The 16,216-nt window shown below is 46.5% G+C and overlaps 1 protein-coding gene across 2 annotated transcripts in view; it reads right to left on the bottom strand.

Annotated features, from left to right (window-relative positions):
• PAX5 (paired box 5) overlaps nt 1–16,216 on the bottom strand; it is a 195,485-nt gene that overhangs the window by 81,272 nt on the left and 97,997 nt on the right. For both annotated transcript variants that reach the window (XM_072727915.1, XM_072727916.1), the window contains one exon: nt 5,496–5,625. In XM_072727915.1, coding sequence (XP_072584016.1) covers nt 5,496–5,625 — 130 coding nt within the window. The remainder of the gene's footprint in view (nt 1–5,495; nt 5,626–16,216) is intronic.

Genomic DNA, 16,216 nt, shown 5'->3' with positions numbered 1-16,216 from the left:
TCACAGTCTGAGTAAGTATGAGTCCCTAAGCCTGTTCAGGGCTGCGGCATTCACAGTGATTTCCATGCATGGGGCAAGCCCCGAACTACTTCATTATGTCTTGCAGTTTAAACATGCAGAGAAAAATAAAAATAAAATAAAAATAAATAAATAAATAAATAAATAAATAAATAAATAAAATAAACATGCAGAGTATTTACTTACCTAGGTACATAGTATTTAATTATGAACAATTTCACTCTCATTCTTCCTATATCTTATAATGAAGGCATTATTTTGATTTTATTTGAAATCAGATGTTAAAATAGTTTTTATGAACTTAATTTCAGGAGGGTAAAGAGGCCTTGATATTATCTGCTATCCCAAGGGCATGCTGGGTGGAACTAGGCAGAGAACCCCAACATCACAGTGCCTCATAAGGCAGGGGAAGGACTGGGGAATCTTCTACTGAATCTTCATGATACAAGCCTCTGACCTGCCTGTGTGCATCTGTGCCTCTGTGTGTATGGCCTTTATATTTTTTTCACACCAATGGGGTCATACTTCATGTAGTATTTTACAAATTGTTTATTTACTTAAAATATATATTTATTCATTTCGGCACAGACAGTTCTACTTAATTCTTTTTAATTGGTATAATTGGTTGTATGGTTTTTTGTGCTATGAAGGAGCCATAATTTAGCCAGCTCCTATTGACGGACACTGAATTATTTCCATTTGTTTGCCATTATAAATAATTCTATAATTATTATACAGATAGAGATATCACTGTGTATCTATGTGAATATGTGACCTGCATATAAAAGTTCTGGGATAAAATAAAAAAATAAAAGTTCTGGGTTAGAGGGTAGGTGTGTACATTTAAATTTTTAACAGATATTGCTAAATTTCCCTCCAAAACAGATTACACTGATTTGTAACAGTGTATGAAAATAATTTGCTTCTCATATCTTCTCCAACACTGGCCCTCAAGAAACATTTCAATCTTTGATAGGCTAATGGGTTTTTTAAAGTGTCTCATGATTATTTTAATTTGCAGTTTTAGAATCATGAATCAGGTGTGTATCTTTCATGTGCTGTTGGACATCTGCATTTTTTTCCAATGAATCACCTATCCATATTCTTGACCTAGTTTTTTCTACTGATCTTTTCCTTATTCATTTCTAAAAGCTCTTTATATATTAAGGAAATTAGCTTTTTGTCATCTGTGTTCTATATTTTTCTCCAATTTTATTCTTTGTCTTTTGGATGTTTTTACATACAGACAAAAGACTTACATTTTTAACTGCCATTTATTTGATTTTTTCTTTGTCTTTTATATTTGGAACAGATTTTAATCTTTTTTTAAAAAATTTTTATTTATTTATGATAGTCACGCAGAGAGAGAGAGAGGCAGAGACATAGGCAGAGAGAGAAGCAGGCTCCATGCACTGGGAGCCCGATGTGGGATTCCATCCCGGATCTCCAGGATCGTGCCCTGGGCCAAAGGCAGGCGCTAAACCGCTGCGCCACCCAGGGATCCCTGGAACAGATTTTAAAAGGACTTCCCCACTCTAAGATTTAAAAGGTATCCCTCATTTTTTTTCCAGTTTATTGTTTTGTTTTTTTTTTTTACATTGAAAGTTTAAATCAACTTGGAATTTATTTTGATATACAAAGTGAGGTATGTCTCCAACAAGCCCAGTTGTCCTAACACCATTAACTGAATGATTTATCTTTACTGATTTGAAATACTACATTTATAAATATCACGTATATTTGGGTCTATTTAAGGACTCCCTATGCTGTTATATTTGTTTGTTTACTTTAGTTTCAGTTACAAATAGTTTTAGGGGCACCTGGTTGGCTCAGTCAGGAGAGTGAATGACTCCTGATCTCTGGAGTGTGAGTTTCAGACCCACATTGGGCATAGAGAAGAAAGAAAGAAAGAAAGAAAGAAAGAAAGAAAGAAAGAAAGAAAGAAGAAAGAGAAAGAAAGAAAGAAAGAAAGAAAGATTAAAAAAAAAACCTCAAAGTAATTTTAATTGCTGCTGCTTTATCATAATGTCTTTAAATAGGCTACAACTTCTGTTCATTTCTTTATTTCAGAATTTTTACCTATCCTCTAGTGCTTATTTTTCCAGTATTTAGTATCATCTTGACATGTTCCAAAAAAAAAAAAAAATTCTGCTGCTAGTTTCATTGGGATCGCTTTGAATGAGTAGATTACTTAGGGGAAACTGACATCTTTATGATACTGAGTTTTCCTGCCAAAGAACAAGTTATATCTCTCCATTTATTCTTTTATGTCCTTAGTAGAGTTTAAAGTGAGGTTTATTCCTCAACATTTGTTTTTTTTGGTGCTATTGTTAAAGGACTCTTCTATTATTTTTCTAGCTAGCTATTGTTTGTTTACTTGCAAGAAAGCTAATGGTTGTATTTATAATTAGAATACTTCTAATATTTCAAAATCAAGCATATGGTTATGTAAAATCAAGACATAAGGTGAACTTTTAAAAAATAGATCGAATTTTAAAAATTTTAAACAAGATTTATTTATTTATTTTTAGAGAGAGCAAGAGCATAAGAGCAGAGAGGAGGGGGTGCAGGGGTGCAGTGCAAGGAGGGGCAGAGGGAGAGGGAAAATCTCCAGCAGACTCTCTGCTAGGCATGGGCATGGAGCCTGACATGGGGCTAGATCTCACCACCCTGAGATCATGACCTGAGCTGAAACCAAGAGTCAGATGTTGCACTGATTGAGCCAACCAGGTGCCCCTGAATTTAAAAATGTTTTAATAAAATAAAATAGCTCAGAATTGCAGATGATCACGAGTGGTCCTAGATATGGTAAGAGCTTTTTATGTAATATAATACTGATTTTTCCCAACAGCTTTCATCTGCCACCTCATATCTTGCTCTCACAGCCCAAGGCGGTCCTCCACAGAAATACTCCTTCAGCAATGAACACCCGGAAAACACACCCGTGTGGAAGGGCATGTGAAAGAGCCTTTTTTCCCTATTTTTCCCAGAACAAGGCAGAAAATCTTTCTTCCAAAGTAACCATCCACTACCTGAGTGCTTTTAATATCCTACAGCAGATAATTTAATGTGTTTTTAGGAAAGATGAAAGTTAAAAGCAACACAAAGAGTAATAATGGGTCAGAGGCTAGAATTATATCTAAAAAACTTTTTTTTTAAAGATCAAGCATAAGTCTGACTTCACTATGAAATACAAACAAGTGTTTGGTCAAAGGTTTACTGAAAACCCAGATGTGTTGCCTGGGCCAACTGCAGTCTTCTGGGGGAGAGGACCTCATGGGATATCTGTGCCTCACTCTAACTGAGGCTCCTCACTCTCTATCCCTTCCCAGTGCTGATACCTCCCCCCTGCACAGGCTCAGCTGCCTCCAGGCTCTTGGCACGATCTGCAAACAGGGCCTTCACTGCTTCTGTCTGAGCCCATGAGGCCTAATGCCAAACCATCAGCACAGGTCTTAGAGCTGGGTTCTTGTCGTCCTGGTGCCTGTGTGACACCCAGCCCCTTCCCCCAAGGTTCTAACCCAAGCCCAGTCCCCAGCTTCCCTGACACAACCCATAGCCCTCCTGTACTTCTAAAGACAATTGTCTCTGTAACTTCCTACCATGTCCTGCCTAGCAGCCTACAGGGACATCTTGCTACCATCCCCCACTGAACCCCTGGACTCTGGCCCAAGCACCACCCCCCAAGCCTCTCCTCATCTGTCTCTACAGTACTTGAGACTGCTCCCTGTCTGCCAGCTTGGACAAACTTCCAGAATCTGTCCCCCCATCCTATCCCACTGATCTTGGAGCAGGAGGAGGTATCTGCCTAACCCGGCCCTTCTAGTCCAGCTCTCTCTGCAGCACCAAGCCCAACAATGGTGGCCGGCCACCATGAGAAGGCTCCGAGAGGAATAAGAGCAGTAACTTGTATTGGGTGCTTGCTATAAACGAGAGTCTAAGGACCTCACCTGTATGAGCAAATTAATCCTCACAACAACACTCTGGGTCAGGTGCTATTATCATTCTCATTTTAGGGATCTTTTTAAAAAACACAGCCCAAGGATGCCTGGGTAACTCAGAGGTTTAGCATCTGCCTTCAGCTCAGGGCATGGTCCTGGGGTCCTGGGATCAAGTCCCACATCAGGCTCCCTGCATGGAGCCTGCTTCTCCCTCTGCCTATGTCTCTGCCTCTTTCTGTGTGTGTCTAATAAATAAATAAATAAATAAATAAATAAATAAATAAATAAATCTATAAAAATAATAAATAATAATAATTAAAAAAAAACCCAGCCCAGAATTCTTATATAATTTACCCAAGATTACAGACCTAGTCAAGAGCAAGTTCAAATCCAGCAGTGTGTCTCCAGGGCCCAAACTCTTTTTTTTTTTTTTTTAATTTTTTTATTTTGAGGAAGTTTATTGTTACATTTTGCAATAATAGATGAGGCACGACTAGCTCCTGCTTCTCCAATAACTCAATAAAAAAGACAAATAATCAAGGATAACAGTGAAATTAAAATTAAAAAGTACAAAAGCCGAAAGTTTTAGAGACAAAACAACTACAGTCTATGTGTGGGAAAGCTGTGAATGGTTTTAGTTGAGCCTTGCAAATAGCCCAGGGCTCTGAGCTGGGGCCTTTACAGACCTTCCCCTCTGCCCAGTCTGGTCCGGGAAGCCAGTTGTGGACCCAGGCGGTGCCTGCCCCGCTCTCCGGGCAGCTCAATGCGCAGCCCCAGCCCTTCCCCTCGCATGCTCCCACTCCGTGGGTTAGAGAGGCTGGAGCAGTGTGGACACAGCCAGCTGAGCAGCCAGCTAAGCCTGGCCCAAGATGCCCCGAGCAGCATGGCCAGTGGCCTGGGCCTGGGTGGTAGCGTCCCCGCTGGCAAGCAGCAGCTGGAGGCCTCGGCCATGACTCACAAGAAGGGCCACCACCCCATGCAGCAGGCTGTGGACAGGGCCCAAACTCTTAATCTTTCTGCTGATAGCTAAAGAGGCTGGCCCTGGGCCTTCCAGAAAGACAGCTACTTTGCATATACCAGGCACCTTCCAGCCTAAACCTCTTGCCCTTCTTGACTCAGCCTCTGCCTGGAAATCTGAAATGCCAGAGACAGTCTGTCAGAAATCTGCTCTTTCTCAAATCTTGCCAGCCAGGGCTGCTCTTCCCATGAGAGGAAGTGAACACCGGGCCCTAGCCCACAGGAGATCCCGAAGTCACCGAGGCCCCTCTGTCCTGGGCCTCCCCTGCCATCTGTCCCAGCCCATAGTCCGTGGGGCATTTGCTCTCCTCTGGCTTTCTCAGAGCAAGCCATGTCTCATCAGAGCCACAACTCTCAGCATGACCAATTCCAGGACCTCATAACCTTATTAAAACAAAAAATGGCCAGTCAAGTCCAAAAGCACCAAGCCACTCTTCCCGCCATGCAGGCAATCTCAGTCTCTCTCCATCACTCTCTCTCTCTCTCTCTCTCTCTCTCCTCCACCCTAGGTGCCCTCACCTGTCACAATGGGATAGGACTGCGGCCCAGGCACGCTGCTCCCAATGTCGGCGGGGGTGGGACTGGTCAGGTTGGCCTTCATGTCATCCAGCCCTCCAGCCAGCGAAGCCATCGCTGAATACTCGGTGGTCTGAAAGAGGAAACAAAACAGAAACATCTCAGTATCAAGACTCCGAAGCACCTCAGCCAAATGCCACCACCACATTCTAGCCACTGAGCAGGGCTAGCCCCTGCCTGTGCTGAGGCCCACAGGGGCTCACAAGCCCCCCGGTGTTGGGAAGGCAGATTCGGTTCAGGCAGATTGGAACAGGACAGGAATCCAAGCTCGACAGTTCTCCCCAGGTGAGGAGGTGGGCAGGGTTCAGCACAGCTTCACAAGGATTCCACCCTAGCTTCTTGTGGCCTGTGGGCTCCACGTGCCCAGCCCCGGCAGCCACCGACAGCCTCTTCCATCTCCCTAGATATCAGTAACCAAAACCAGAATGGAAATAAGAGTCTCGTTGCCAAGAAGAGAGAGAAGTTTCTGATTTCCAAGCTCTGAAACCACAGATGCAGAATAACAGACACCACCAGGTCAAGAGGAATGTCAGACATCATCATGCCAAACCCTCAATTCACAGATGGGTAAACTGAGGCCCAAGGCAAAGAGGGCTTTGTCATGGCCACCAGGGTAGAGTCCCAGTCCAGGGAGTTGGCCACTGAAGACTCTCACTCCAAACTCCAACACATGAGACCAAATGAACCACAGTTTGGCAAGTGTTTCTGAGTTCTGGCAGCGTACAAACAACTACATGCTGACGGGATGCACGCATCTGACTGAGCAAGTCCACATCGATGTGTGTGCGTGGCCTAGAGTCATGCTCCTTTCCTTAAGCCATCTCATGAAATTAAAGCTTGTGATGAGTCATGTCCTTGGCATCCAAGCCACCATCAGCAGGGTCTCCAGACCCTGGGTCTTCACGCTCAGGGACAGATGAAATTAGAAGCATGAGTGCCAGGTCTCTTTCTTCCACCCAACCCCTGGGCCTATTTTCCGGTAAAGAAAATACTTGCAAATACCTAAGCCAAAGAATTTGGTTATACGGGCCAAATTCTGGCGTGAGCAGTTCCCTCCAGGACCCTGGCATTGCCGGCATTGCCACATGTCTGTCTGTCCAGGGCTATGTCCTCAGTAGACAGGGACAGGGAAGCAAGCAGTCTCCTGAAAGAAGATGCAGGTGCCCTGGGGAGGATGCTGAGGACTGAGCCACCTGGCAGGGGAGCCACCCGGCAAGCCGCAGGCAGAGGGGACTCAGACCCAGGCATTTTCCTCGTGATTCTCTCTGCATATGAATTAGGAAGTACTTCTCAGGCAGCTCAAACTGGGGTGGTTGGCAGCAGTGAGTCCGTGAGGTACTGCAGGCCCAGGCACCCTGCCATGAGCCTCACAGAGGACAGCTTTGTCCAGAGCTCCTGGGGCTCTCAATCACCTCCAGCAGAGGCTGATTCTGAAACACGTGGAGAAGAGCACAGGCTTCTAAGGGAGAAGGACGAGAGGGACACGCCTCCTCAACATCCGGAACCACTGTAAAGCTGTAGTAATTAAGACAGTGTGGGATTGGCACAGGGACAGATAAATAGATCAATGAAACAGAAGCGAGTCCAGAAACAGATCTGTGCATATATGGAAACTTGATATATGAGAGAGGTGATGTACAAATCAGCAGGGAAGGATGGACTCTAATAAACAGTACGGGGGTAACGAGTTATCCATTCAGAAACAAGAAGGAAAAAAGAAATTGGATCTTTACTTTACACCAGACACAAAAATCAATTCCAGGTGGATTGGAGACCTAAATGGGAAAGGCAAAGGCATCTAATGTGGTTGGCTCTAGGTCCAGCCAAAAATCCTTGGGAACAAGCCTGCCCTTCAAAAGGAAACAAGTGGTCCTGGGATGCTCATGCAGGGTTCTTGGTCGCTGTGAAGACGGGAGTGGGTTCCAGTCATCCAGCTGCCCTCATCCAATGCCTCCTCCTCCAGGAAGTCCTTCCTGACTACCATTCTTTAGGAAGCAAGAGTCCTGCCTTTGCTCTGCTGGCCCCACCAAGTGGTCATGCCAGAGCAAGAAGAACCATAATCTTCACAACCATCTCAAAAGCTCATATTTATTGATCCCTTGCTCTGTGTCAGGAGCTTTACCTAATCTCCCATTTAATCCTCACAGCAACTCCATGAAATAGGTTCTACGTTGTCCCCACTTTACAGATGATGAAACTGAGACCTATTACAGAAGGGAAGTAGCTTGCCTAAAGTCACACACCTTCTAGGTGCCACAGCCAGGGTTCCAATCTGGATCCACCTGACTCCAAAGTCTTGACAATTACTCTAATGAGTTTCATACTGTGAGTCCTGACCTGAAAACAGATGTGAAATCAATTTGCTAGTGCCAATATTTTAAAAAATGAAATCAGAATGAACTAGAACAGAAAATATCCAAGGTTCTCATGCACAGAAAGAGTTAAGTCCTGTTTTATAAATCTTTGTTTCACATATAAGCGAATATATGCATCCTAGGTGGAGATGAGAATATCTTTCTTGCTTCAGGTCCAGACCAGCATAGTCTGCATTCCACACAGCAAGGAGCTGTTGGGAAAAGGTCACCGTCTAGATTTCATCCTCCATAGAATGGGACCTGGTCATGGCATTAGCCTCCTAATTTGCTAAAGAAGGAACTCGCTGGAACAGCTCTTTCAATGCATTGCCGTGAGCAAGGACAGGAGGTCAAAACAATTTTGTAAGGATCTCTTCCAAGATGGTGTCTCCTGGAGGTCCTAGGACTCCAGGCTAGAGGACAGGGCTCCCTCCTCTCCATGCTACTGGGTACCCTTGTGGAGGCCTAAGCATAATGAATGTTCAGTGTTTATTGAGCCTTTCTTTTGCAGACCAGACATGCTCTCTGACCTTCATCCACAAACCCCTGAGGGAAAAGACACAAGGCCCTTTAACCAAGAGGAGCAAGAGTGCAGAACCGTTAATTGACCCTGGAGTGGGAAGTGGTCAGGACAGGGTTCTTGGGCAGGTGGTATTTAACCTGGGTCTGAGGAATCTGTGGCCCCCAAGGCTGATAAGTGCTGGAGGAAAGCTCAAAGGTAAGAGGACAGGAGCCGTCTAGAAACAGAGCACATGCCAATAGTTGGGGGAAGTGAAAGTAGACGAAGCGAAGACGGAAAGGCAATAGAGCTGGGATTCACCTGTGAAGAGTTGCACAGTGAACACACAGATGAACAAATGAATGAGTGGCCCTTAGGCGGGCCAAGCAGCAATCTCAACCTAGAGTCAGCATCCCTGCGCCCCTCCCTACCCACTGCTAGACCTACCCCCTTCCTAGGCTCTAGGCTGGGCAGCTGGGTCTGCAAGGGAAAGCCTTTATGTCCCCCCACCAAGAAAGCAGAGCCAACCTGGATTTAAGAAAATTGCAAGATGGTAGCCAACGGGGTTACTCTGCCTCTTAATTTCCTCAATGTCCTGTTGGAAAGGTCTTTTTGGTATTTGATTTTGGTTTAGTCAATAAATTCGTCGTCAAAGTTTGTCTAGTCACTTTGACAGTCGGGTATGGATCACCTTTCCAAGAGAAAAATCTTTACCTTGTGCTACACATGTGGTAGGAGGTCCAAGAATCCAGTCTCCCAACCATCCCTGGCTGCCAGAAGGTAGAGTGAACTTCCCTCAAGAGCAGGGGCTCTGAGGACAGGGGACTTGGAAACCAGCCCTCAGCTCCCCTTGGCTATCCGTACCTCCTACACCACCACCTTGCAGGGCTTGCCCGAAGCCTAGACTCTCTCCTTCGGTAGGATTCCACAGCTCTTACTCTGCTCCTGCGTAAGCCAGGGGATGCTGTCATTTAGTTTTGGGGTGTAATTATCCCCTGAGTCCTCATCACTGACTGTCCCTTTGAGCTGCTGTTGATTCTCTCCAATCTTCTGGGCTCCCTTGCTACAGCAGCTGCTCCTCAGCCACTCCAGCCAGTTCCACCTCTTCCTGGAGGACTCATCTCACTCAGAGGACTCCTGGACTGTCCACAAGACCCAGCTCCAATGTCACCTCCCTGGGGAAGCCATTCCTGGGCCCCCCATTTCTACAAAGAAATCATGACTCTTTGTCTCTGCTTCCATACTTCCATAGACCTCCATTACCATACTTCCATCATGTTTAATGGCTATTTGTCTATTTCCCTTGAGGATGTCTTGAGAGCATGGAACATCCCTAGAGCCCCCCTAAGTGTTTGTTGAATAAATGAATACATGGTCCAATAGCATGACATTAGCCACAACACTCAAAAATTAACTAAGAAGTATTTGAACAAGAACCCCAAGTGATATCCTAACCTTCCCCCACTCCACCCCCATCACTCCCCTCATCAAGTTAGGTGACCAGGAAACAACACCCTTAGCCACCATTAGGTAAAGCCTCTGGGGAAGCACTTTCACTCATATGTGATAAAATATCAGGCATTCGGGGCACCTGGGTGGCTCAGTGGTTGAGTGTCTTGGCTCAGGGTGTGATCCCAGGGTCCTGGGATGGAGTGCCGTGTCAAGCTCAGGGAGCCTGCTTCTCCCTCTGCCTATGTCTCTGCCTTTCTCTTTGTATCTCTCATGAATAAAAAAATAAAATCTTTTAAAAATATATCATTTGTTAGAGGAAATAAAAGGGCCACCCTAAGAAATTTTTTAAAACATTTTATTTATTCATGAGAGGCAGAGAGAGAGAGGCAGAAACACAGGCAGAGGGATAAGCAGGCTCCACGTGGGGAGTCCGACGTGGGTCTCAATCCCGGGTCCCTAGGATCACACCCTGGGCCGAAGGCGGCGCTAAACCGCTGAGCCACCCAGGCTGCCCAGAATTTTTTTTTTTAACCTCTCAAGACACTGCCCATTAGGATGGTCAAAGTCTTTGTCAATCCCTCCTACAGTTCAGCACCCCTGAAGTTTTTTCTCCTGATGAGCAGTTAACCCACCTGTGGTTGAACAACAGGAACTCTGGAAACCACGGTATGTCCCTTTTTGCTTTGGCTGCCAAGAAGCTCAGTCAAATTCAGTGTTCAACCACCACAACCACAGCATTGCTGGCACCTGGTGTCAGGACCTTCCCTCTCTCGCTACATAATTTCTGAACTTTTTTTTAGCTCTAACTTACTAACTTAGATACACGTAATTGTTTGTTTTGCAGGGCATCTTAAGTCCTTTGTGAAAGTGGAGACGAGACGAGGTAGAAAGGATGACAGGATAAGAAAGATGATAAAGAAGGTCACGAGAGAGAAAGAAGAGAGAAGGCATAATCGGTGCCTCTGGTAACAGCGACAGCGTCCTCCCATCTCTCATAGTTATTTGGGAGGCTAGGGGCTGAACCTGACGCAACAAAGGCAGTCACGCGTGCATAGGTGTGTCAGCAGGCCTACACACTCGGGAACGTGGCTCCCCTCTCCTCCCACCATTGCCAGGCACAGGCAATAGCTCTGTTCCACATTTCTGACTTCTCTGAGCTCTTGGGGTTCTTTCTTAGGATGTTATTTTGGGCTTCTGCTCCTTTCCCATCAGGGCCCCGGGGTGCTGTCCTTGACCACGACCCAGAAAGAAAAATGAACAGCAAGTCACAGACTGTTCACTCCAGGGCAACCAATGGGAATACAACCCTCTGCCTCCTGCCACAGATTCTTGTGAGGTCTCAGGGTCCAGACCAGCAGGTACGCACACCCTCCTCAGATACTATGCTCCAGATGATGGAAAGTCTCACGCTCTCCAATGTCTGAGCTAGACAGATACTCCCGAGTCATCTACCCCAACCTGGAAAACCTAAGGTATGGGGCAGGGAATGGACTTCCTCGGCTACTTTGTATCTGTATCATTTGTAGCCTTTAACCCCGTGGTGGAAAGAGCAGTGAACCAGAAGCAGTAACACCAGGTTCTCATCCCAGCTCTGCCTCTTTCTCTCCTGCGTGACCTCAGGCAAGCCAGGCCAGCTCTTGGTACCTCGTTTGCCTCATTAATAACATGAGATTTAAGTCAAAGCCCTTGCTGCCTGTCTGCCAGGGCCAGTGTGAGGATCTGAAGCATAAGGACAGGCACTTCTGACCCTAAGCAACACAAGGGACAGGACATCCTAAAAGGGACTCCAGGAGGCACATGCCCTGGGAAAAGTGTGTGCTGGGTGTCATTTGGGTCCCTAGGAAATTACCTGGAAAAGGACTGCCTGGGGCTGCACCAAGTATTGTCTCATCAGCACGGGGCACCACTGCCATAGCATGGAGGAGAAAAGAAACACAGACACGTGAGAAGGAGGGCAGCATGAAGGAGGGCAGGGCATGGGGACGAAGGCTGCAGAGCTGGCTACCTCAGATGGCTACCTTGGCCCAAGAGGCTTCCCCATCACCTGCAAAGCTCCTCCAGGCTTGCTGCTGAGCCTCAGGTGGTCCCTGGGTTCTGGGCCAGCACCAGGCCAACCACTCCCATCCTGAGGGACGAGAGGCCTGCCCACCTATACACCTCCCCAGTGAGGACACGAACTGGAGGAGGTGTGTCCCTAGGGCCTGGCCTGGTGACCCGAGACTGAGGAGGCAGAGGGGTCTGGATGCCTTGGCAGCTAGGGTGGAACTGGGACCTGGGGGCTGGTGTCTTCCTTCCCTGGCCTCTGCTTCCCCAGCTATCTGAAGACTTGCATGTGATCTCCAAGCCTCCTGCCACTTCGGATGCTCTTTGCCTCCCTAACTGGCCACGTGACCAAGCGTGGATTCCCTGTTCAACAGATGAGCTCCAAGGCAAGAAACGAAAGACAGAGGGGATGCTATAGGTTAGAGGAGACTTGAGACATATCGATCGGTTGCAATGTGGACCCTGACTCCGACAAACAGACTGTAAAAATAAACAACTGTAGAAAGAAATACTATGACATATTACAAAACTATTAAAAATACAAATACAGACTGTTTTTTTGAGGACATTACAGATTCACTAACTTCTTAGGCGTGATAATGGTATCATGGTTATGCCAGTGAAGGTCTCATCTTTTAAAGAGTCATTCTAACACACTTACAGATAAAGTGATACGATGTCTGGAGTCTGCTTCAAAATAAAGTTAAGGAAATTGGCTACAGTGAACAAATTGTGGTCTAACTGGATACTATTCAAAAATAAAAAGGAACAAGGCACCAAGGCATGCTGCAGTACAGGTGAGCCTCAAGAGCACGCTAAGTGAAAGATGCCAGATAGAAGTGGGATGGCCAGAACTGGCAAATCCGTAACACAGAAAACAGAGCAGGGGGTGGCTGGAGCCAGAGTGGGAAGGGGGATTAACGATAAACATACAGGAGGGATCTTCTTGGAGTGAAGGGACTGTTCTGAAACTGGATTGTTGGTGTTGGTGGCACGGCTCCATAAATTACTAAAAATCACTGACTTGAATACTTCAAATGAGTGGATTTTGTGATAGAAAAATGAAAATTCAATAAAGCTGTTGAAAAATAAAGCTGAGGGGCACCTGGGTGGATCAGTGGTTGAACATTTGCCTTTGGCTCAGGGTGTGATCCTGGGGTCCTGGGATCGAGTTCCGCCTCAGGCTCCCCATGGGAGCCTGCTACTCCCTCCGCCTATGTCTCTTCCTCTCTTTCTGTGTCTTTCATGAATAAATGAATAAAATCTTTAAAAGAAAAAAAAGACAGAAAAAGAAAGCAAGGGTATTGAGGAAACAGGATGATCATTGAATCCAGGGGAGGGATGCTTACAGATTAGACTCTTTGGTCTCGTTTTGAAATTCTCCATAACATCAAAAGTCCCAAACAGCATGTGTTTGAGTCATGACCCCAATTGCCACACCCACCAACTGTCCAAAAAACACTTGCAGCATAATGAGAGCACCCCAGAGGGTGAGGCCAGCCAGGAATTTGCTCTCTTGAAGCCTGTTATCTCCCCATCTTCGGAGACTCCAAGGTTCCAAACATAAGAAGCATAAGGGCCTCCTCGTCTGCGTGGGCCCTTTCCAGGTTGCAAAGTCCTTGCAAAGACGAGGCTCAGAGAGGGGAGCCCCAGTGTGCCAGCTCCAAGCTCAGTGCTGGCCCATCACGCCAGAAGCAGAGAGGATTTGCGAAGACTTTGCTACTGGCCCTGAGGGGAAGCTCACACACTTATGGTAGGACGTCCTCCTCTGTAAAATGCCCTGGCCACAGGCCAAACTCTACTCCTCCAGCTAAACAGAGAGCCCTGAATCTGCAAGCAAGGAGGAAGAAGGTTCCACACTATTTAAACCGGGGTACACAAAACCTGCATGTGCAGAGCATGTGTTAAGGAATGGTTCTGTCTTGGGGAGCCTGGCTGGCTCAGTAGGTGGATTATACCACTCTTGATCTCAGGGTTGTGGGTTCGAGTCCTACATTGAGTGTAGAGATTACTTAAAAATAAAATCTCTAGGGGCGCCTGGGTGGCTCAGTCAGTTAAGTGTCCAACTCTTGACTTCCGCTCAGATCATGATCTCAGAGTCGTGAGACTGAGCCCTGCATCAGGCCCTGCACTGCTTATGGAGCCTACTTAAGATTCTTCTCTCTCTCTCTCTCACCACCACCCCCTGGCCTTCCCCCACCACTTAAATAAATAAATAAATAAATAAATAAATAAATAAATAAATAAATAAATAAAATCTTTAAAAAAAAAAAAAAGGAATAGTTCTGTCTTGATTACAGTGGATCAAACCAATTGGCAGGGAGCCTAGAGACCTGACACTTACTGCCTTGGACTCCTATTCAACCTGGGGCAGACCCTGCTCCACTCTAGGCCTCAGGGACTCCACCTGCCAAATGAGGAAGAAGAACCAGAACCCCAGAACCATCAGGGCCCCTCTGGCTGTGAGGCCTCACCTGAGGCAGAGGTGGGGAGCTGTGCTCTGCACGAGTGTGGTCCTCCTTGGGCTTCTCGCTGGTGTGGCTGAGGTCAGGTTTGGTCACCCCGTGGGTTAGTGAAGGTGTTGCGCACTCTATCCAGGCCCCCGAATGCAGACTCCTGGCTACCATCTAGAGAGGAGTATGGCTAAGGGAGCCCAGCAGCCCTGCGACCAGGAAGACAGGGCTCAGATCTGAAGATCTGTGTGGAACTAGGCCAGGCACTTCTCTCATGAGTAACATGGGGAATCTGCTTCTCTCCCTCTCCCTCTGCCCCTCCTCCTGCTCCTGTGCTCTCTCTCTCTCAAATACAAAAATAAATCTTTAAAGATAAATAAATAAAATAAAAAATGTTTGCTAGGGGCACCTGGATGGCTCAGTCGATTAAGCGTCTGATTTTTGATTGACTCTTGATTCTGGCTCAGGTCATGATCTCAGGGTTGTGGCATTAAGCCCTGAGTTGACTCCAGGCTGGGCATGGAGGCTACTTGGGATTCTCTCTCACTCTCTCCCTCTCCCTCTCCCCTCCCTGCTTGTGTGTGCACTCTCTTAAAAAAAAAAGTTTTGAGGGATCCCTGGGTGGCGCAGCGGTTTGGCGCCTGCCTTTGGCCCAGGGCGCGATCCTGGAGACCCGGGATCGAATCCCACATCGGGCTCCCGGTGCATGGAGCCTGCTTCTCCCTCTGCCTGTGTCTCTGCCTCTCTCTCTCTCTCTCTGTGACTATCATAAATAAATAAATAAGTAAATAAATAAATAAATAAATAAATAAATACTTTAAAAAAAAAAATTTTTGGGGACACCAGGGTGGCTCAGTCAGTTAAGTGTCTGCCTGTAGCTCAGGTCATGATCCCAGGGTCCTGAGATTGAGTCCTGCATCGGGCTCCTTGCTCAGTGGGAAGCCTGCTTCTCCTTCTGCCTGCTGCTCGCCCTGCTTGTGTGTTCTCTCTGACAAATAAAGAAATAAAACCTTTTAAAAAAAGTTTGCTCTAAGGGGGTGTTATAAATGATGCTTTCAAAAACACTCCATAATCTACAGCAGTACTGTTAGTATTTACAGGGGGAAAGAACTGCCTAGGATTCTGAATAACCTCCCCTTTCCAGGAAGCCTTCCCCGATTTCCCCTCTTCTGTGTTCCCAGAACATCTAAGTGGTCATACCTCTACCACTACACTCACCACTTTGCATGACACATCTAATTGTTTAGGGTCCTCATCTCTCAACTAGCGTGTGAACTTCATGAGGATGGAGCTATGTCTCCCTCATCTTTGTGACAGCAGCTCCTGGCCCAGTGCCCAGCTTTGAACAGATGTGACATAAATGCCTGTGGAACCAAATGAACTGGGACAGGTACCATGGCCTGGCTCTGCCAACAGCACCAGAGGTGCTTCCCAGGGTCACTGAGAGGATAAGTGATCTCAGGATGCTTTTATTTATCAGAAAGTACTATCGGCATGGATGAGACCTGGTCTTTATCCACTTGGCTCTCTAGATCTGTGCCCATGCTTGGGCCACAACAGAGCGCAGTCAAATCAAATCAAGAGACTTGCAAAGTTTGACTCATCTCCCCTTATTCTGTTTGCAGTCTGCAAGGCATCCCTCCAGCACATCCCCAGACACACTCCCAGGTGGTGTGGAGTAGCAGGGGAAGCCCCAGGGACAGGACTGAAATTAGATATTGTACTTTCTGTCCAAGAGAAACTTTTCTGGCAATGACTAATCAGGAGGCCCCTTATTTCCCCACCCCCTGACCACTTAGAGAATTTTTAGTAAGCCCCGAATCTCAGAGCTCAAAGAAGCTCAGGAGTTATGATGAGGGCTGA

The sequence above is a fragment of the Vulpes vulpes genome, chromosome 12 (genome assembly GCF_048418805.1).
Source record: "Vulpes vulpes isolate BD-2025 chromosome 12, VulVul3, whole genome shotgun sequence".
Lineage (NCBI taxonomy): Eukaryota > Metazoa > Chordata > Mammalia > Carnivora > Canidae > Vulpes > Vulpes vulpes.
The sequence above is the reverse complement of the archived record's forward strand: the minus strand, read 5'-3'. Positions and strand labels throughout refer to the sequence as shown.